Genomic DNA, 20820 nt, shown 5'->3' on the forward strand with positions numbered 1-20820 from the left:
TTGAAAAACACTCCAAAAACAGCCTTGTGGGTCCGCAAGTATTCTTTCCAAATAGTATGTCTTTTATATGGATCGGCCTTAAGTAACTCGCCTTGTGTAGTTTGTATGTGGTATTGCGGCGCGTCGTTCACCAATTATAGCAGGCCAGCTATGGACCTTGATTACCGGGAGACAACCAGTGGGTGCCAGCTATTTATCAGTTCATGGGACAATACTACTGTAACAGTAAAAAAAAGTTAACAAATTCTCTGAGCACTTACTTGTTAATTACGTTAAGAGTTACTGTAGTGTGTAATTATTATTATTCTTTACGTTATAGTGTGTAATTATTTTTTTTAAAAAAATATTAGTAATAGGTATTGATGCATTATGAACATACAAAAAGACAATTCCGAATTCAAACAGAAATCACACATCATGCATTTGAATTTGCTTGTGCTAAAATTTATCACACCTATTAATGCATGAAAGATTTTAATCCGTCACCAAAGTGCATAATTTCGATTTGCAAGATTTTAGTCTAATTTGCGGTCTCCAATATAATTGAACTTGCCAATTACCATTCAAGGAACAACTACTTCTCCAACCGTTCTTATTTTTTTTTTTTTTTAAAAAAAAGGAAAAAAAAGTGCTTAGGTCATTAGTTAATTCTTTTTTTTTTTTTGGGGGTTTTATGTTATTAGTTAATTTTTTTTTTTTTTTTGGGGGTTTCTGCATTGAAAGGGGTGATGGATGGGGTTCAAATCCATGCAGGCATTGGATGCTACAACTAAAAACTGGTCCACATTTCCATTTTGGAATCTCGTGTCTCCTTTCCTGAGATGGTGGCTGCTGTTACCTTTCTATTATTGTATTGAAAAATGACCCAAGCAATTTTTACACATCATTATTATTTTCCGACTCCCTAAGCATAATTTCTATAGCGCTTGTTCTTCATGAAATCCCTCAAGGGAGACTGACATAAAAATCCTCCTATGAGGTCGATGAGTTCAGAATACCCATTCCACCATTGCATGAAGCTGCTCTGCTCCAGGAAAACCTCAACAGACACCGAATAGTTATTTATCAAATCCATGGCATATTGCTCAAATTCAACGAGCCTTTTCCTTGATGTTTCTCTGTCTTTTAGGCTGCTTTGGCCATCCTTCAATGCATTGCAACATAGAGTAGCCTCCTCCACATGAGCCCAAAAGCAAGAATCCTCTGTGAGACTACAAGCCTTGCTCCTTGAGTTTCTATTCCCAGTCCCAGGCTGCTTGTCCTCGTTCAACCATTGTTCCAACAACCTGTAATGTTTGGGTCTTCCTTGAGTTAGATAATCTTTCTTTCCCTCACCGTAGTACTCAGCTATGTCAAGTGGTTCAACCATTCTTCGGTAATTGGTTCCTGCATAAAGCCCACGAGTCCGAAAAGCCCAACCTTCTTTTTGAGGCATTTGCTCTGCTTCATCGACTATGCCTCTCCAGTATCGAGTGAGAATTCTCTTGCGCTTCATGATTTCATGTCTGCTTTTGATTTCATCCCTACTTTTCCAGCGCCAAAGTTTGTAACTATCATAGTATCCTCCCTGCTCAATCGACACCTTCTTGTACCATTCCAGATAAGTCATATCTATTTTTATGTCATTCAGTTTCTTTGTAGGATCAAAGATATTCCTCCTCTGTGTTAGATAATCTTCCGTCCAGCTTGCTACATTTGCTATCAGAGAGGTAGTCATATGGTTGCCCTGGTTTCCCTGCTGTCTTGTTGAGATCAATATCCTTTAAAGAAAAAATGACTTTCATCACGTATTATGGTAAAGTAACTTACCTGTAATCTCTCGACTCCAATAGCTTCCAACTGTATCATAGTTTCTGCTTCAAGAGGGTTTATATTTGATTGATGAAGAGGTGAATATTCCTTGCGTACTGGATTATAGTGTTTTAGACGCTCCAAAATGAGCCCGTAATCTACATTTTGAAGATTCCTTTTCTGGCGTTGCTCTTCTTCGAGTTCTGAGCTCATTGCCAACATCAGTTGCACAACAGATCGAGGTTCCTCGAAACAAGCACTATCTCCATCTCTTTCTGAGCAAAACAAAAACGTACCAACTGGCATGTAGCCAGTTTGGGAAATTGAACTGTTACTAAGATAACCATAGGATGACACAAAGGTGTTGGGAATAGGATCTTGAGGTGAGACTACGTGCAAAAAGCATGAATTCCATGTTGGACGTTCTGATATAGCATTCTGGAAGTTGCGGTCACCTAGAAGTGGCGAGCCAAAGGTGACACAAAGTGGACGTTTGGTGGCCTTGGTGGGAATGTCGCCAAGAAGCCATAAAGTAAAAAGAGATGCAATTGATCCTCCCATGGACTGGCCTGTAATGATTAGTGGACTGGAATTGCCATGCTGCATTCAGAAAGCGCAAAATTAGTTGCTTTCCACAAGAAAGTTTGAGTGATCAGCACTCAAAAAGGTTAAGCACTACCATAGGTAATCCATATGACATTCTCACCATCTTTCACTTTCAGATACAAGAAAAGCAAATGCTGGATTGATCAATGACCATTGTGTGATCTGTCTTGAGATTGAGCAGTAGGGATCAAGTAATAACACTCTTGGATTTAGCCTAATTATACATCACGCCAATTTCTTAACCTCTTACAGGCCGACATGCTCAAGCTCGTGAATGTAAAACACAACATATATGTTGTACGCGCAGAAAGGCCAATGCTCCTAAAAGACCCACCATGGTTGAAGTAAAGTGAAGCCTCGAGTGCAGTTAGAGGTACATTTTGTGTTCTTGATTTTTGAATCCATTTGGGTGGTTTTATTAAGTACAGCATCCCCGGGACTGTGATTCTAGCAGCCATATAATACTTCCAACGACACAATAGAAAATCTTCTTCTAAAGGGTTTCTTGAATCCACCGCGCGATATGGCGGAGTCGATTATTATCCATTTGAAATACTATATGTTAGCTGATAGTAGAAAACAACACTGAAATCGAAGGGTAAATTCCAACTTCATTTAACTGGCAATACAAAATCCTACCCAATTTAGCCGCGATTTTTAAGACATGAATGTGGCGGCTTACATAAAAAGAAGAAATTTACCTTCTCTTTCAGGAGGGAGAGCAAGTGTATATGAGAGCTAAAAAGCGATGCAGCAGCTTTGTGGACGGAGAAGGATGGGTTGACTTTGGTCCGCACGAAGTCAAACATAGAAAAGAAGCCGGCAATTTCATCTGCTGAAACCAAGTCTGTACCTACTCTTTCAAGCTGCTGCACATTTACAGAGGATGGGCAAGCGAAAGCGACGATGGTACCCATACCTGGATGTTCACATTCTTTGTATTCAACAGATAAGGGAAGGTCTGGAACATGGGTGCAGGAACGTTTTTCAAGGTCAGAAATTGCATCCCAGGAACGATGGAGCAGTTCTGAGTTTACCACCAAATTTGCCAATTCCAGTCCACTGCTAAACCTGCAACCGTTAAGATGACAAATTGGAATTGGGATTCCGGCGGGTAATCATACGTTAAGTTGATAGGGAGAGGATCATTGCTTACTTGCATGATTGGCTCATTTTCTAGTTTTGGGGTGGGTGACCGTGACGTGCTTTGTCCGCAACAACTGAGCTTCCAAGTTTGATAATACTACTGTATCATAATAACTAAGAGAGATGGACGATGATAAGAATTAAGAAACAAACTTTCGGTAGGTCGATAAATTAATTACGTACCCCGTAAGATTCTTAAGCAAGAGGTGCCTCCTGGTCTTTCCACTGAAATTTTCCTGCCACGGTTCGGCCGTTTCCTCTCTCGTTTCTGGTGGTGTCGCTGTCTGCTCTGTTTAAACCGCGAAGGATGGGCATTTTCCAACAAGAAATAGGGAAACAACAATAAGAGAATAGAATAAAATAAAAATGCACAGATCAATTCATAGTTGGGAAGGTACTCACTCCCCGAGCAAGTCAAATGATTTTCCCATCGAACGAAAAACTAAAAAGGAAAAAAAAAAAAAAAAAAGAAGAAGAAGAAGGTCAATTGATGGTGTAAACTGCCTACTACACCATCATCTTCCACCGTTCTCCCTGGAAAAGTTTATTCCTCCAAGGTAAGCACACCTGCTCCGGGACCACGAGTCATTTGCAGACATTTATTTTTATAAATCATTCATCAACACAATTCAACCCTTACATCAACAGCCAAAATCATTTATAGAGGTTTTTACAGATTATCCATCAATATAATCCTCGCATCATCAACGACCAAATTCAAACTCGCGGCCTTTACTGTATCCGACAGTTAGTATCCAAATTTATTTCCTGGTTTCAACAGTGCTTAGGTTTAAACAATGGTAGTATACAAGTAAATCCCAAATGCTATCTGATACAAGGACCAAATTCGACCGATACTTTAAAGGTGGACTTTACTCAGACCTCTACTTTCTACGGGTCTTTGGAAAAAAAAAAAGTTAACGCAAAAATAACTAGACAACCAGTCTAACACCAGTTTAAAAGAAAAGAACAGGCCAACGTGATAAGAGCAGCATTAGGAAGGTCCAACTCCCTACTTAATTTTAATAATGAGACATTTGTGCGGAAGCACAAGAACCCGTCAGTCACCCAACCGAAAGGAAAGAAAAAAAAAAAAAAAAAAAGAGACTGAAGTTCAGCAGGAACGTTGCGCTCTCACCCACTTGATAATGTGCAATTAACAATAAGTACTAAAATAAACGTTATATAGTCAAGGAGACAACGTGCTCATATAATTTCGTGTCACAAATAACTGTCTCTAAACTGGGAAAGCTCAAGGGAGAGATCATATGCTCCTGTTACAATACAAAATTTTCTTAATCCCTTTCTGTAAAGGGACGCTCCAGCGAAGGGTAAAAAGAGAGTAAATCGAATGAGAGTGGCCTCAACCACAAGTAGTACTACCATCCTATGTAAGCCTCGTGTTACAATGAATTGAACGATTAATCAGAAAGCTGAGAAATGAAATGAGTACATTACTCTGGAACAAACCCAAAAAACTCAAGATCAAAATGAATCACATGGCTTTCCGAGACAAGCGCTGAGCTGAGCTAGTTTGGATGTCTTTCGTGTATACGTTTGTGAGAGCAAAAAGCACGAGGACAAACACAACTTGTGCGCTCATTATTCCAAAATGGCTAATGCTGTTACCAATTTCCATCCAACTCCCAGTATTTCGGACCTGTCAAACATCATACCAAATTCAGAAAACATATTATTTAGACATGAATGCAAACCTTCAATCAACCCGTACCAAACTCAAAGATTGCTTCTCTCTCTGTCTTTTTCTGATTCATGTACAAAAAGGAAATCCCAGATATATTCCGCCTATTGCATGTCTGTTAAGTTGGGAAGGAACGCCACCCGATCGTGAGGGGTGAGGGCAGAAGTAGGGGCATACCTCAAATAAAATCAGTTTTGCCACCTATTTTTCTGCTACTTCAGGTAAAGAATATAAATTTTGTGGAAGAATGACGCTATTGGATGCAAGTGGAAACCATACCAGGAAAAAGAAATGGATTGTCATCACGTCTGAACACAATATAACAAGAAAATAGCACCCCAAAAGTGGAACTCTGATTACTTTGGTTAATGAACTGAATGCGCATCTGCATTAGAGATTGAAATCATATCAATTACACAAGCCATAGCAGTGAAAAAACCAGGAGGATACAGTGAAATTTCCTTGTGAAAGCAAGTCATTAAATCTTCGAATTGAATACACCGTCAAACAAGTAAAAAGGACGGTGATACGTACGAGGACAAAACATTTTAATTCACAAAATATTGGTAAATCACAGGAAATAAATACCGAGCAAATGCTCGAAAGTTTGTAGTTATAACGTAAGTGTTGCCACGTAACTCCCTAGCATAATCAATGGGCTACTCCAGCATAATTATCACCATGTCACTTTAGAGTTATGAGTCACAAAAACTTGACAAGGGATCGACTTTGGGCCATGTTAAGTATCATAACGAAATTTCATCAGAAGAAAACTATCAGAAAACTCAACAAATGGCAATGAAAGAGATGCCACAGATATACTTACATGACAAGCATGAATGGAATCAATAGTTTGAAAATAAGGAGAGCTGCCATCAGAAATGGCTGCAAAATAAGAGCAGATATATCAAGCATGCAGTATTGCACCAAAACGAATAATAGAGCAGAGAAAAGGAATATTAGGTTCCCTTACGCTGAAAATTGTGATAAAACGATAGACAGAAGAAATCTCGAAGCTTGCAATACTTGCAAAATTGCCAGTTCCAAAGAATGCGATATTGAAGAAAACCATCTGGACAGAGGAGAAAAAATTGCTTTTACTTCCTTTGGTGCAATTTCTTCTTTTTCTCGCCATGTGCGCCAAGGATAGGGAGAAGATTCAAACTTTCAGATATTATTGCAGAATGCAAAGACAGAATAGGCTATTACTTACAAACGTCAAAGCAATTCTCATATCTGAAAGCTGTAGGCATCTCTCATCGTGTTTTAGAATGCTGTTCTGCATAGCTTTAACAGATGCCGAAAATAAGCTTGCCTTACTTAAATAGCGATGCGCATTCTCAAAAAGCATCCACGCCATTAGCGCAAGTGCCAAAGCACAATAGAAGAGAGCTTCATATCTGCAGGATTTTAACAGAAAATTATACCAGTATATCTCTATCAGACATTCAAACTTCAAACAAATTCTGAGAGACATACCCAATAGAAAGAAGTAAAAATGCTGGGGCAAACCCAAGAAATATGGAAGTTAAACGTGACAAGACACCAGTAGCTGAAAATAGTGGAAGGACCATCGAACACACTGCAGTAAATAAGAGAGTCAGCATCCATAACTAGAAAAAGGAAAGAATCAAATGTAACTAGCCAGATACCTGCAAAATTTAATCAGTGAATTAACACAGAGAGTTTTGGAAACCCCAGAAAAGAACTCAAGATTACCTGGGAATACTCTTAAGCAAATTGATTATTCAAGTTAAAATCACAAGACATGTTGACCAGTAAATATTAGAAATAATACAAAGCAAGCAGAGTGGTTAGGGGAGCAACTTCCAGCTCCAGCCGCTGAAGCTGCAAGAGATACCCTAGTTGTTGCGGCCATGGAAGTAATTCAATATCTGTTACTTAAGTAATGGTGACAACCTTAAAACATACTTTAGAAGTCAATCCAGTGTCTGACTTAGCTGACCCATCAAGATACTATCAGCAAAAGAAACATATTGTCATGATGAATTAGTCTATGATTTAAACATATCTGAGACAAGATCAACTACTGCTAATGAAAATTATCTGTGACGATTAGAAAGAAAATTGCACCATCCATCAACCAGTAAACCAAATTTCACTGTACAAACCCAAAAAACTTCAGCAAAAATATGAAGAATAACAGAGCAAGTATTGATATTTGAAAGAATCAGTAAATATTACATGAAAAACTTATGTTGATCCATAATAAGTGAAAAAAAGGGCAACATAAATTGCAAGCATAAGTAAAAAAGAATCAATACCAGCAATTGACCAGTTTATTAGTTGATGAACAGCAAGCAATTCATGCTTTTTGGTTCTGCGAGAAGTTGACAAGACCACCATCACGGACGATAAGCCGACCAAAGTAATCTATTTTCAATGTAGTAAATATGTTAATTTTATCTCTCTCGAAATGATATTTTTTAAGGCATGCTCAACAGAAGTTAAAAAGGTTTACTCATACCTGCAAGTGAAAGAGCATAGGGAACTTAGGTCTGCTTGTGTCATTAGTACGAAGACTAAGCCAATATTTATCATCTTCGGAATGAAGATCCAGATGCCTAGCAACTCCTCCAATCATCATGGTGACAACTCCACTAGTGACGCTATAGAAGCAGAAGATTCAATTATAAAGAGAGCACATTTGTTTCTATCTGGGAATCACTCCAATACACTTTCAAATTATACAGAGATATATACAAGACTTCCTACAAACATCTAAATATCTGCTTCCTCTTCCAAGGTTTCTGATAATTATTTAAGAGTACGTCGTGATAGTCATATTAAGCCAAAGTTGCACATTGGACTGCTCCAGCTCTAGATCTAGTGATCAAGTTTTACAAATACAAACTGGCTAATGCTGCATAATCTTGTATAACTGCTATAAGCCAAAACTCACAAAGTAGCAATTTGTCAAACAAATGAATTTGAAAGAACCTTGTCAATGAATAATGTCAATATTCGCAGTGATTCCCCATAACAGTGCTACAAGTTGTTTGTATTAAAAAAAAAAAAAAAAAAAGAAAATCTCAGCATTTTCATAAAAAAATCCAAGCAAACAGTTTTCATAAAATTATACGGTAATTAGCTATTCATTAATCTCGCCTATTATTTTTTTTTTTTTCTTTTTTTTGTCGACGGAGTGGGGTGTCCGGGTCAAGTCCGTAAAGGCGGCCCGACTAATCCCCACTCCAGCCCGGCCCAGCGCCCCAACCAGACCTAGCACGTTAAATGCACGGCGAACTGATGTTTGCTTGCGGAGGTTCGACCAACCAGGACTAACGGTCCCGAGGAAAGAGCGCCAACCACCAGCCCATTCACGGGCTATTAATCTCGCCTATCAGAAAGATCCAAGATAAGGTAGCATTTCCTACATATCCAAGCCCATTAAGGTCAGTAAGATCTGGAGTATTAGCACAAAAAGCCAAAGCAACATAAGGTTCATTCTTTGAATGAATAAGGTTGCTTTGGTAAAATTATACGGTCATCAGCTATACATTAATCTCATCTATCAGAAAGATCCAAGATAAGGTTGCATTTCCTACATATCCAAGCCCATTAAGGTCAGTAAGATCAGAAGTATTAGCATGAAAAGCCAAAGCAAAATAACATTCATTCTTTGAATGAATACACCAAGGATTTGACAAAGGCCAAAGTGGCTTCAGCAGTTACTGAAGGGAATTCGTTTTGTCAATTTAACACCTGATCATGAAAACAACTGGTTTAATTTCTTATTGTTACAGATTGTTAGCTGATTTGTAGGGATTAGATAGCTGATTTGTAGGGATTAGATAAGTTACAGATGTAGGCTGATTTGTAGGGATTAGATAGCTGATTTGTAGGGATTAGATAAGTTACAGATTGTAGGCTGATCTGTAGGCTAAATAATAGGAACTAGATATGTCTATACTTGTATATATACCGTTATGATTGATGAATAAAAGGTAAGGAAAATTCATTCCCTTTTTCTGAGTTTAACATGGTATCAGAGCAGTTCTGTGTAGAGCAGTTCTGTTCATAAGTTTTTTTAAGAAAAAAAAAAAAAAATTTTCTGGGCTGTTGGGCGTGAGGGAGGCTGCTGCCATATTCAAGGTGCAGGCGTTAAAGGTTCCTCTAAAGACACCGCCAACTCAGGGAGGTACGTTTTTGGGTCAACATCGATCTAGGTGTGGGACCTGGCTACGACAGGTTCTCTTGTGGGTAATCTGTTATCTTGTTGAATTTTCTTAGCAATTATGTCTGACAAAAAGACTGGAGTTTCTGATATAGTTCCGTTGGTTTCAAAAATCACGGAACACAAATTAAATGGAATTAATTTTCTTGATTGGAACCATACTATTGAATTATATCTACTCAGTATTTCTATGGATGGTCATCTGACTGATGATCCACCTACGGATGACTCTAGACTGTCTTGGGTGAGAGAAGATGCTCGCTTGTATATACAAATTCGTAATTCTATTGATAGTGAGGTGGTGGGCCTGGTTACCCATTGTAAGACAGTGAAACAGTTAATGAACTATTTGCAGTTCTTATATTCGGGAAAAGGAAACTTCTCTCGTATCTATGATGTTTGCAAGGATTTTTACAGGGCAGATAAAGGAGATAAGTCTCTCACCAGTTATTTTATGGACTTCAAGAAAACATATGAAGAGCTCAATATGCTGCTTCCCTTCAGTATCAATGTGGAGGAACAACGGAATCAGCGAGAGAAGATGGCTGTTATGAGTTTTCTCGCCGGTCTTCCGTCTGAATTTGAGACTGCCAAATCTCAAATTCTTTCCGGATCAGAAAGTTACAGATTGTAGGCTGATCTGTAGGCTAAATAATAGGAACTAGATATGTCTATACTTGTATATATACCGTTATGATTGATGAATAAAACGGTAAGGAAAATTCATTCCCTTTTTCTGAGTTTAACATGGTATCAGAGCAGTTCTGTGTAGAGCAGTTCTGTTCATAAGTTTTTTTAAGAAAAAAAAAAAAAAAATTTCTGGGCTGTTGGGCGTGAGGGAGGCTGCTGCCATATTCAAGGTGCAGGCGTTAAAGGTTCCTCTAAAGACACCGCCAACTCAGGGAGGTACGTTTTTGGGTCAACATCGATCTAGGTGTGGGACCTGGCTACGACAGGTTCTCTTGTGGGTAATCTGTTATCTTGTTGAATTTTCTTAGCAATTATGTCTGACAAAAAGACTGGAGTTTCTGATATAGTTCCGTTGGTTTCAAAAATCACGGAACACAAATTAAATGGAATTAATTTTCTTGATTGGAACCATACTATTGAATTATATCTACTCAGTATTTCTATGGATGGTCATCTGACCGATGATCCACCTACGGATGACTCTAGACTGTCTTGGGTGAGAGAAGATGCTCGCTTGTATATACAAATTCGTAATTCTATTGATAGTGAGGTGGTGGGCCTGGTTACCCATTGTAAGACAGTGAAACAGTTAATGAACTATTTGCAGTTCTTATATTCGGGAAAAGGAAACTTCTCTCGTATCTATGATGTTTGCAAGGATTTTTACAGGGCAGATAAAGGAGATAAGTCTCTCACCAGTTATTTTATGGACTTCAAGAAAACATATGAAGAGCTCAATATGCTGCTTCCCTTCAGTATCAATGTGGAGGAACAACGGAATCAGCGAGAGAAGATGGCTGTTATGAGTTTTCTCGCCGGTCTTCCGTCTGAATTTGAGACTGCCAAATCTCAAATTCTTTCCGGATCAGAAATTTCCTGTCTAGAAGATGCTTTTCGAAGGATTCTTCGTACAGAGAATACGTTACCTGTTCTATCCACTCAGCCTAACAGTGTTCTTATTAGCCGTACTACCACATTTGATTCAGGAAGACAACACTACAAGAGTAGTGGCAACAGTAAGAGCATGGGGTCGGGGTCCAACAACTCTGATAAAATTACTGAAAATCGTGGAAAGGAGCAAGGAGAAATTGTATGTCACTACTGTCATAAACCAGGACATATCAAGCGGGACTGTCGAAAGCTACAGTATAAGAAAGCTCAATTTGCACATGTTGCATCTAGTTCTGAGACCTCTGAAAAGTCTGTTACAATCTCTGCAGATGAGTATGCCAGATTGACTCAGTTTCACGAAACAGTGAAACAGCCATCCGGTCGTGTTACTGCACTTGTTGAGACAGGTAAACCCAATACATGCCTTGTTTCCTCTTCTCCAAAATGGGTCATTGATTCTGGTGCTACAGATCACATGACAGGTAATCCCAATTTACTTTCTAACTTTCAGCCACATAAATCTATCACTCCTGTTACTTTAGCCGATGGTTCAACATCCAGTGTTATTGGGTCTGGAACCACTAAACCTACATCATCTCTCCATTTGTCATCTGTTCTGAGTCTACCACGACTATCGTTTAATCTGATTTCTGTCAGCAAACTTACTCGTGCCCTTAATTGTTGTGTCTCATTTTTTCCTGGTTCTTGTGTATTTCAGGATCTCATGACGAAGAAGATTATTGGTAAGGGACATGAGTCTGACGGTCTCTACATTCTTGATACACAGAAACCAGGGTCTATAGCCTGTGCTGGAACAGTCTCTCCTCTTGAAGAACACTGTCGATTGGGTCATCCTTCGCTTTCTATGTTAAAGCAACTTTGTCCTCAGCTTTCGAACATTACTTCATTAGATTGTGAGTCGTGTCAGTTTGCTAAACACCATCGTCTTAGTTCTAGTCCTAGAATCAATAAACGAGCTACTGCTCCCTTTGAGTTAGTCCATTCCGATGTTTGGGGTCCTTGTCCGGTGACTTCTAAAACTGGTTTCAGATATTTTGTTACCTTTGTTGATGATTATTCTAGAATGACATGGCTTTATTTGATGAAAAATCGCTCAGAATTATTCTTTCACTTTTCTTCCTTTTGTGCTGAAATACGAACCCAATTTGGTAAACCAGTACAAATTTTAAGAAGTGATAATGCAAAAGAATATGTTTCAGGAAATTTTCAGAAATACATGCTTGAGCAGGGTATTCTCCATCAAACTTCTTGCGTTGACACCCCTTCTCAAAATGGGGTTGCTGAGAGAAAGAATAGACATCTTCTTGAAACTTCTCGAGCCTTGTTATTTCAAATGAAGGTTTCTAAATGCTTCTGGGCTGATGCTGTATCTACTGCTTGTTTTCTAATCAATCGTATGCCTTCCTCTGTTTTATCTGGTAATACTCCTTTACACACTCTATTCCCGAATAGACAATTGTTTCCTATAGAACCAAAGATATTCGGGTGTACTTGTTTTGTTCGGGATGTTCGTCCTCAAGTTACAAAACTTGATCCTAAGTCCTTAAAGTGTATATTCCTGGGTTATTCCCGTGTACAAAAAGGGTATCGTTGTTATTGTCCTAGTCTTGGTAAGTATCTTGTGTCTGCCGATGTCACTTTTTTGGAACAAACACCTTTCTCCTCATCTTCAGGTTCTGTGAGTCCGGGGGAGGATGATGATTTGTTAATCTATAGTGTCATACCAAATTTGGATTCGCCTCCCTCTACACCAGTTAAGCCTCCCATCAAATACACCTACTCGCGTCGCCCACATCTGCCCAGTTCTGACTTGGTCCTGGAGTCTCCAACATCATGTCCTGATGAACCAGTATCTTCGTCATCAGATCCGACTACCAATGATGATCTTGATCTCCCTATTGCTCAAAGAAAAGGTAAACGTGCATGTACTTATCCAATCTCTTCAGTTGTTTCCTACAATCATTTGTCTTCCTCTTCTCGTGCTTTTCTTACATCCCTAGACACTATTTCTGTACCCAAAACTGTTCAAGAGGCATTAGCTCATTCCGGATGGCGGAATGCTATGATTGAGGAAATGAATGCTCTAGATGTCAATGGTACGTGGACTTTAGTTACCCTACCTGCAGGTAAACGAGCTATTGGATGTAAATGGGTGTTTACGGTCAAAATGAATCCTGATGGTTCCATTTCTCGATTGAAAGCTAGACTTGTTGCTAAAGGATATGCTCAGACTTATGGCGTGGACTATCATGATACTTTTTCTCCTGTAGCTAAACTTGCTTCTATCAGGTTATTTATCTCCCTTGCAGCAGCTTATGACTGGCCTCTGCATCAATTAGACATCAAGAATGCCTTTCTTCATGGTGATCTTCAGGAGGAGGTCTATATGGAGCAACCACCAGGTTTTGTTGCTCCAGGGGAGTATGGGAAAGTCTGTCGTCTGAACAAATCTCTATATGGTTTGAAACAGAGTCCTCGGGCTTGGTTTGGAAAATTTAGCCAAGCTCTTGAAAAGTTTGGGATGCAAAAGAGCAAGTCCGATCATTCTGTTTTCTATAAACAATCTCATGGGGGTATTATTCTGTTAGTTGTATATGTGGATGATATTGTCATCACAGGTAGTGACCCTAGAGGAATTTCGTCTCTGAAGTCCTTTCTTACTACTCAGTTCCATACCCAAGACTTGGGGATGTTAAAGTATTTCTTGGGAGTTGAAGTTAGCAGGAGTAAGAAAGGAATCTTCCTATCTCAGAGGAAGTATGTGCTTGATTTACTGATGGAGTCGGGAAAATTGGGTGCTAAACCATGTAGTACCCCAATGGTTCCTAATTTACAGTTAACCAAAGAAGGTGAGTTGTTTGCAGATCCTGAGAGGTATAGAAGACTTATTGGAAAGTTGAATTATCTTACTGTGACACGTCCTGATATTGCTTATTCAGTGAGTGTGCTGAGCCAGTACATGTCATCACCAACTATTGACCATTGGAAAGCAGCAGAACAAGTTTTACACTATTTAAAAGGTGCTCCTGGACGTGGTATCCTATATGGCAATTATGGTCATACTAGGATCGAATGTTTCTCAGATTCTGATTGGGCAGGGTGTAAGGAAGATAGGAGATCTACTTCAGGATATTGTGTTTTTGTTGGGGGAAATTTGGTTTCATGGAAGAGTAAGAAACAGAATGTAGTCTCACGATCAAGTGCAGAAGCTGAATACAGAGCTATGGCAAAGTCTGTGTGTGAAATCATATGGGTATATCAGCTCCTGAGTGAAGTAGGAATTAAGGTCTCGGTACCTGCAAAGCTACGATGTGATAATCAAGCTGCACTTCACATTGCTTCTAATCCAGTCTTTCATGAACGAACGAAACATATTGAGATTGATTGTCACTTCATTCGTGAAAAGATCCAACAGGGTTTGATCACTACAGGTTATGTGAAGACTGGGGAACAATTAGGTGATATATTCACAAAATCTCTTAACAGGGTCCGTACTGATTATCTATGTAACAAGTTGGGCATGATTGATATCTATGCTCCAACTTGAGGGGGAGTGTTACAGATTGTAGGCTGATTTGTAGGGATTAGATAGCTGATTTGTAGGGATTAGATAAGTTACAGATGTAGGCTGATTTGTAGGGATTAGATAGCTGATTTGTAGGGATTAGATAAGTTACAGATTGTAGGCTGATCTGTAGGCTAAATAATAGGAACTAGATATGTCTATACTTGTATATATACCGTTATGATTTCATGAATAAAAGGTAAGGAAAATTCATTCCCTTTTTCTGAGTTTAACACTTATCAACAAGGCAAGGACAAACATCATGCAACTAACTTCGTGGACAAGTTCAAACAGGTCCCTAAGTTCTTGTTCATACCACTTGATCCAATACCAAATCTATACATGACTGACTAATTGAAAGCAAGATAAAAGTAAAAAAGGAAGCAGCACATACACTAGCCAAGTGTTCTCTGGAATTTCAGCAGGCATCAAAGTGAAAATGGACAAGAACCAGCATGTCAGCAGAACTATAATTGGCACCCTAGATTTCCATGGTATTGAGCGGACAAGATAAATAGGAGCAGCAACCCCAACAGTCCAGAAACACCAGGTGTACAATTTCCTATCTGTGAAACTTTTGACCTACATGATACATAAACAGAAATTAAATCCTGGCTACGCAATAAACGAAATTACTAATCAGAATATAACTAAAATATGCTAACGAGCCTTACCAGCATCTCAAGGATGAGTATTGAGACAATACAGGTTGCTATGAGTTTAATGAAGTAGCGAGATTCTCTCCTCTGTAGATCCCTCCATAAAAATAGTAGAAACTCATATTCACTAAATATTTGTGTCCAAAGAAATATTGTCATCGCAGCATACGCATGATACAGAGGAGGAGAATGCTCCAGCAACAGTAGAGAGCACACTAGGCATGAAAACAGACATGCTATAAAGTATACCTGGCACAATTGAGATAAGTTGAGAAATGAGAAACTATAAATAGCTTAAGAATAAATAATATTTTCATAGTGTTGTCCAAATAAAATACCAGAAAGTTTAACCACACAAAAGCATTGGGTAACATCTACACAAAAATCTTTAACTCACAAGAACACCTCACAATCCAATTCAGTTCACATAAAAGGTTGAACTGCCACCACTGGTTTACAAAAATATGTACGCTTAGTTTTCCAAAATTACAGTCAAGATAAAATCTGAATTTTATTCAATACTTCATAAGAGGGAAATTCAAATTATCTGTATATATACGGGTTCAAACTTCAATGTCTACATCCCACTCACCAGCCACGAACACTAAGGGTTCATTTATTACTTTTTTGATATTCAAAGCTAGATGGTAGGAAGAGTTGTACTCTGTATTTAATTATTTACAAGATGCTCACTCAAATGCCCCATATTCCCCAAAAAATCATGTTCTTTCATGACTACCTATGGATGAATCATAACACAATCAAATTACCTTCCCAGTATTCTTTCTCAGATGAACCATTTGCTTCTTTTCCACCAATTTTTCAGGCAATGATGTATAAGATTGCAAGACATGAAGCAGAACATAGATCATCCAGCCAATGTAACCAAAAGTAATAATTGTCATCAGCCTAAACCAATCATAAGTCTGAAAATAATGCAGTCCTTCAAGCGCCAATCTTCGTAAATGCTCAGATAGCTTCCTTGCAGCTTCATAATCTCTGATGGATATTAAATGTTCAATACGTTCCAATACCAAGTTGTAGTTTTTCAATGGTTCAAAAGGCTTGAAATTTAGAGAATTTGACTGCTTCAATTCTATTCTTGTCAAGAAAAATGTAAAAGATAGAGAACATATTCCAAGCTCAGTCTATTACAATTCAAAAGTATAATTAAATGATGATAACAATCCAGCGATGATAACAATCTAACAGCAAAGAAGAATAGGTGACGAGAAGTTGGAATGCATAAAATAGTGACATGAACGGGGAAACCATGAAAAAGCTTCAAGATGCTTATCCTCCCATCCCCAACTACCCAAAAGTTTTCCTGCTTTCCACATCAAAGGTATTTTCCTTTGTAGTCAGGAAGGATACGTGATTTGCGAAGAAACTGATTGAGAATCTGCTTTGTATTGGCTAATACAGCTTCAACCTTGTCCACCTGAACATAAGAACCCACAAAAACCTTAGGTACCCCTTTAGCAGTCAGTGTCAATTAAATGATGATGCATAACCAGAGAAGGGACCTTCATTCTGCAGTCAGAAGGCACAAAAATTTTCTAAGACATTTATTCATTGCAATTTACCTTATTAAAATCGATATAACCAAGAGGCAAGTTTCCAACTGAGTTAACAGGACATGGCAAACCAAGAAGAGTTGACTGCAGATAAATTGATGAGCATATAAGAAATTGATTTGTGGGGTGAAACAAAAAACATAATCATGAAACGAAAAGATACCAGTCAAGAACTACTGTACAACCATCAGTGGAGCAATATCAGCTTGATTAACATCCACCCTCTCAATGCCTTCAAGACCCCACTCTCTAGGTGTTGGCATGTTGTGTTTGTGTTCATCAACAAATTGAACAGCACCCTCCAACTGATCACTAGATAAATTATGCGCGGGATGTCTAACACCAGCCCCCCAAGCAACAAGAGGCGTATCAGTATTTGAAGGATGCCCATCTCCATGACTTCCTAAAACAAATATAGAAGTAAGTCACCAGACTATGGGCAAGAAATACAAAACTTGAAAAATAACCTGAATCAAATATCTCAACAACAAAATGACAATTAAATCTCAAGAAGGCAAAAGGAAAATGAAAGCCATGCCTATGCCAGTAGGCTATAACAAATAAAAAGCCCAAACGAAAGACAAGTAATATATAAATAAAATCGTAAATCCTTCTGCTTTGCTTTAAATAAACAACATATATTACTGGGCTAGAAAATTGCTTAAGAAGAAAATTAAGACATATGCTTGATATTAACCAAATGAGCACATTCTTCTCTCTGTCTGCATAAATCCATGCATCTGCATATATGCCTAAATGTTTATCTGAGTAGAATACGTATATGCAACATGCCCCTGCAAGAATAGGACTTCGCATGTAAGAGAAAGGAAGACGAGTTCAAAAAGTTTTTTAACCTTTGTCACTCATTCCATGATCAGCTGTGAATATGTAGGCTGTCAAGTCATCCTTGAAGTAACTCTGAATGAGATTGTAAACTCTTTCAGCAATATGATCAACAACCTTAACATTATTGAGATAAATTGATGAATAGGGCCGATGAGCATGACCGTTGGAATCACAACCAAGAAGGTGAAGAAATATGACAAGATGGTCCTGTAGAAGTAGCTGCTTCAACTTTGGATCTTCATTTGACCTATTCAAAAGGCTCGCCAATTGATCAAATGACCACTCATCCAGAAAAGATGCATCTGCATGAACACTAATGTATTGATAAAGCATAGAAGAAATTAAATTTGGATGTTTCTAGTGACTACAACAATAATTACTCTTTCGTTCACAAATCCTCTTGCCATCAAGATCTCAATATATGTTTGATCTCACGATTTGCTTGACCCTTAAAATATTAGAACATATGAGCGTTTTACTTCAACATAATTTTGCCTATAAAATTTTCTCCATTTGCTTAAGCCACTCAATGGATAGAATCTTAAAAAAAAAGGGGGGGGGGGGGGGGACGACATGTACAGTCCAATAGAACATTGAAGTATAGAGATAAATCTTGAAAAAAGGCAAATTTTTAACATTCATCGACCTTTTCTGAAGCATGTGAGCCTCTTTCTAATGGGAAGAATTTGACATGCTCAAAGGATGTATGGATAGCATTCACCATATCTACAACTCAAAAAGCCAAGTTTTATAAGTAATAGGCTACATGTTATAGGTACTTTCTCCATAACAACTTTTGTTCAGTCTAAGCCCAAGAAGTAAAAAACTCAAACAGGCGAATCTACCTCAGATAACAACAAACCCAACGGAGTAAGTAATCTTGCTACATACCAGTGGCAAAATCTTCATATTCATGAGGATATGTATTCCACGTGCTATGCGGCAGAGCACCACAGAATATGGGAACAATATCAGGGCTGCCATATGAAATTGTGTGACGGCTGCGATTAAATACTGAATCAAATTCAACTGGATTTGCTTTCCACCCTGCCAATCAGTGACATGCTATCATCAGTCTTTAGCAAACAGTCGCCTAAGCTGGTGCAAGAATGAACTACTAACATAGTATACAGTAACACTAACATAACGAATCCCACCTTTGGTGACAGCGCTTGGATCCTCATAAAAGCCAGCAATAATAGCCACATGCCCAGGCCTAGATTCTGTAGGAGGACGAGCATGGGAAACTCCCCACCGACCTCGTTCTTTAATCACACTCCTCAAAAACGGCGCCCGATAATTGCCATCTGAACCAGGCTCGAAAAACTTGTCTGCCCTCAGGCCATCCGCTGCAACAATAATTTACCGTGAATACCGATATAAACATCCGAAGTCGAAAATCGAAAAAATCACCAATAATGCACAAAAAGACAAGGAAGCACAAGCAATGAAGTCTTAGGGATAAATTGTCGAGCAGGTGGCATGCAACTATTACCAACTAAAAGAACAAGGCGCTTCGCCGGAGAAGTGAAGCGAGGAGTGACGGGTTCCATGCCGTGAACAATTGGGGTCTTGAAATAAATGTCGAAGATGCTAAGCATGTACACTGCGTGCAAGACCACCCCGAGAACCACCAGCCACTTTTCTTTCCTCTTGAGCCATTTTTGTCTAACTTTGAGGCTGCTTTCTGATCTCTTTCCTCCGCCCAAGATCCCATCACCGTCGCCTCTCATCTTTGTTTCAATTCTCTCTTTCAGTCGGAAAGTTTACTGCTCGCCAGACAGATCCCGACCGTCAATACAAACAGTCTTAGAAGTTACGACGGCGGGATTTCGCCGAGGCGTGAAACGCGACCAGTAGTGTGTACGTAACGGTAAATTTAACGGTACTTCATAACGGCAATCTTGGTCACCAACATCGTGGAAATTAAGAATAAAACCAAAATTACCTTTTAGTCTTTCTTTCTTGGGCAAAAAACCGTTGTGGTCCCGATTCAACTTTGCGTACTTTTAGTCCTCCAACTAATAAATGCGTAAATATAATTTTTCAATTAATAAAAGTGTGTAGTCATATAGTCTTTCCGTCTAATTTGGCTGTTAAAAAGGGACAGGATGATACAAAAAATAAAGGGATAATTTTAGAAACCTCCCTTGAGGTTTTTAACAATTTCATTTAGCTCCTTTAAGGTTTTAAAAATTATACATACCTCCTTTATTATTTAAAATGATAATACTACCCTTAAATATTTTAATAAAATTTCCTTGTTTGATATGACTTTTAAAATTATTTTTTCATTTTTTTCCTTCTTATTCCTTTTTTTTAAAGTTTTTTTGCCAATAAAATTGGAGAACTACCACTATCACCTCTAGTTTGTATTATAACCGAATGTCCAACTAGTGATTTTTTTGACGAGTTAACTTTATATGCAATCCAATGTATTTCCTGATCTTTGTTTTCTATTTTTGGTATTAAAATTAACAATAAATGAAAAGAAAATGGCCCAAAATTACTATTAAATTATGATAATCCAACTACTCGAAAAATTCATAAACTCTAAATGAATTATTTCAATATTTTTTTCTATCTTATAAATTTAAATCCATAATAAAATACCATCAAAAGTATCCTATCATAGTGATAAAATTATTATTATAGTTGTTTATCAAATAGTAGGTATGGACTTGAAAATTTTTGGACATTTTTCTTATAATTATACTAGATAATCTTATAATTATATAGAAAAATAAATTAAAACTCATTACACAAGGGTATTTTTGGATATTCATTTAAAAATTTGAACAAGTCAATATTATTTTAAGATTTTGTTACTAAAACAATCAAATCAAGGGAAGTAAGTGTAATTTTTCAAATCTTAGGGAAGCTCAGTGAAATTGTTAGAAACCTCTAAGGAGGTTTTTGTAATTATCCCAAAAAAAATGCCATGTGAGCAATCCATGATGCATTTCCCATCCATCTCAACGGTCAAATTGGACGGAAGGACTACAACTACACATTTTTATTAATTGGAAGGCTACATTTACGCACTTATTAGTTGGAGGACTAAAAATGCATAAAATTGAAAGTTTGAGCACCATCACGGTTTTTGCCATTCTTTCTTTCTTTCTTTT

General features: G+C 38.1%; 2 protein-coding genes across 5 annotated transcripts; both read right to left on the reverse strand.

Moving 5' to 3' along the window:
• Positions 1 to 812: 812 nt before the first annotated feature.
• Positions 813 to 3747, reverse strand: LOC113753557 (senescence-associated carboxylesterase 101). Of its 3 annotated transcripts, none has more exons than XM_027297740.1 (5): positions 3554 to 3747; positions 3317 to 3468; positions 3099 to 3244; positions 1810 to 2391; positions 813 to 1735 (listed from the first exon to the last, which is right to left on the reverse strand). In XM_027297740.1, the coding sequence occupies exons 1-5, from the start codon at positions 3568 to 3570 to the stop codon at positions 905 to 907; spliced, it is 1728 nt and encodes a 575-aa protein (XP_027153541.1). In that variant the 5' UTR covers positions 3571 to 3747; the 3' UTR covers positions 813 to 904. The 3 variants fall into 3 exon arrangements, with proteins under 3 accessions (XP_027153541.1, XP_027153539.1, XP_027153540.1); XM_027297738.1 differs by having other exon boundaries at positions 1810 to 2090; positions 2247 to 2391; positions 3099 to 3468; XM_027297739.1 differs by having other exon boundaries at positions 3099 to 3468.
• A 1109-nt stretch (positions 3748 to 4856) lies between these two features.
• Positions 4857 to 19563, reverse strand: LOC113753401 (GPI ethanolamine phosphate transferase 1). Of its 2 annotated transcripts, XM_027297541.1 has the most exons (18): positions 19188 to 19563; positions 18850 to 19041; positions 18584 to 18739; positions 17701 to 17994; positions 17032 to 17249; positions 16856 to 16930; positions 16644 to 16710; positions 16040 to 16365; positions 15285 to 15518; positions 15005 to 15192; positions 7734 to 7875; positions 7531 to 7639; positions 6725 to 6827; positions 6459 to 6645; positions 6219 to 6317; positions 6072 to 6130; positions 5525 to 5630; positions 4857 to 5203 (listed from the first exon to the last, which is right to left on the reverse strand). In XM_027297541.1, the coding sequence occupies exons 1-18, from the start codon at positions 19423 to 19425 to the stop codon at positions 5039 to 5041; spliced, it is 2958 nt and encodes a 985-aa protein (XP_027153342.1). In that variant the 5' UTR covers positions 19426 to 19563; the 3' UTR covers positions 4857 to 5038. The 2 variants fall into 2 exon arrangements, with proteins under 2 accessions (XP_027153342.1, XP_027153343.1); XM_027297542.1 differs by lacking the exon at positions 19188 to 19563 and having other exon boundaries at positions 18584 to 18695; positions 18850 to 18933.
• Positions 19564 to 20820: the final 1257 nt, after the last annotated feature.

Source organism: Coffea eugenioides, chromosome 11 (assembly GCF_003713205.1).
Source record: "Coffea eugenioides isolate CCC68of chromosome 11, Ceug_1.0, whole genome shotgun sequence".
NCBI classification, from domain to species: domain Eukaryota; kingdom Viridiplantae; phylum Streptophyta; class Magnoliopsida; order Gentianales; family Rubiaceae; genus Coffea; species Coffea eugenioides.

What these genes read in the sequence shown, in the direction of transcription:
- LOC113753557 (XM_027297739.1), bottom strand. An exon ending in TCTCCCTCCTGAAAGAGAAG is followed by an intron (nt 2,392 to 3,098) that starts GTAAATTTCTTC and finishes TTCTGAATGCAG; the next exon opens with CATGGCAATTCCAGTCCACT. An exon ending in TTGGAGTCGAGAGATTACAG is followed by an intron (nt 1,736 to 1,809) that starts GTAAGTTACTTT and finishes ACAAGACAGCAG; the next exon opens with GGAAACCAGGGCAACCATAT.
- LOC113753401 (XM_027297541.1), bottom strand. Translation starts at nt 19,425, where the DNA reads ATGAGAGGCGACGGTGATGGGATCTTGGGCGGAGGAAAGAGATCAGAA. An exon ending in GCGCCTTGTTCTTTTAGTTG is followed by an intron (nt 19,042 to 19,187) that starts GTAATAGTTGCA and finishes TTATTGTTGCAG; the next exon opens with CGGATGGCCTGAGGGCAGAC. An exon ending in GTTTTATCACAATTTTCAGC is followed by an intron (nt 6,131 to 6,218) that starts GTAAGGGAACCT and finishes CTTATTTTGCAG; the next exon opens with CCATTTCTGATGGCAGCTCT.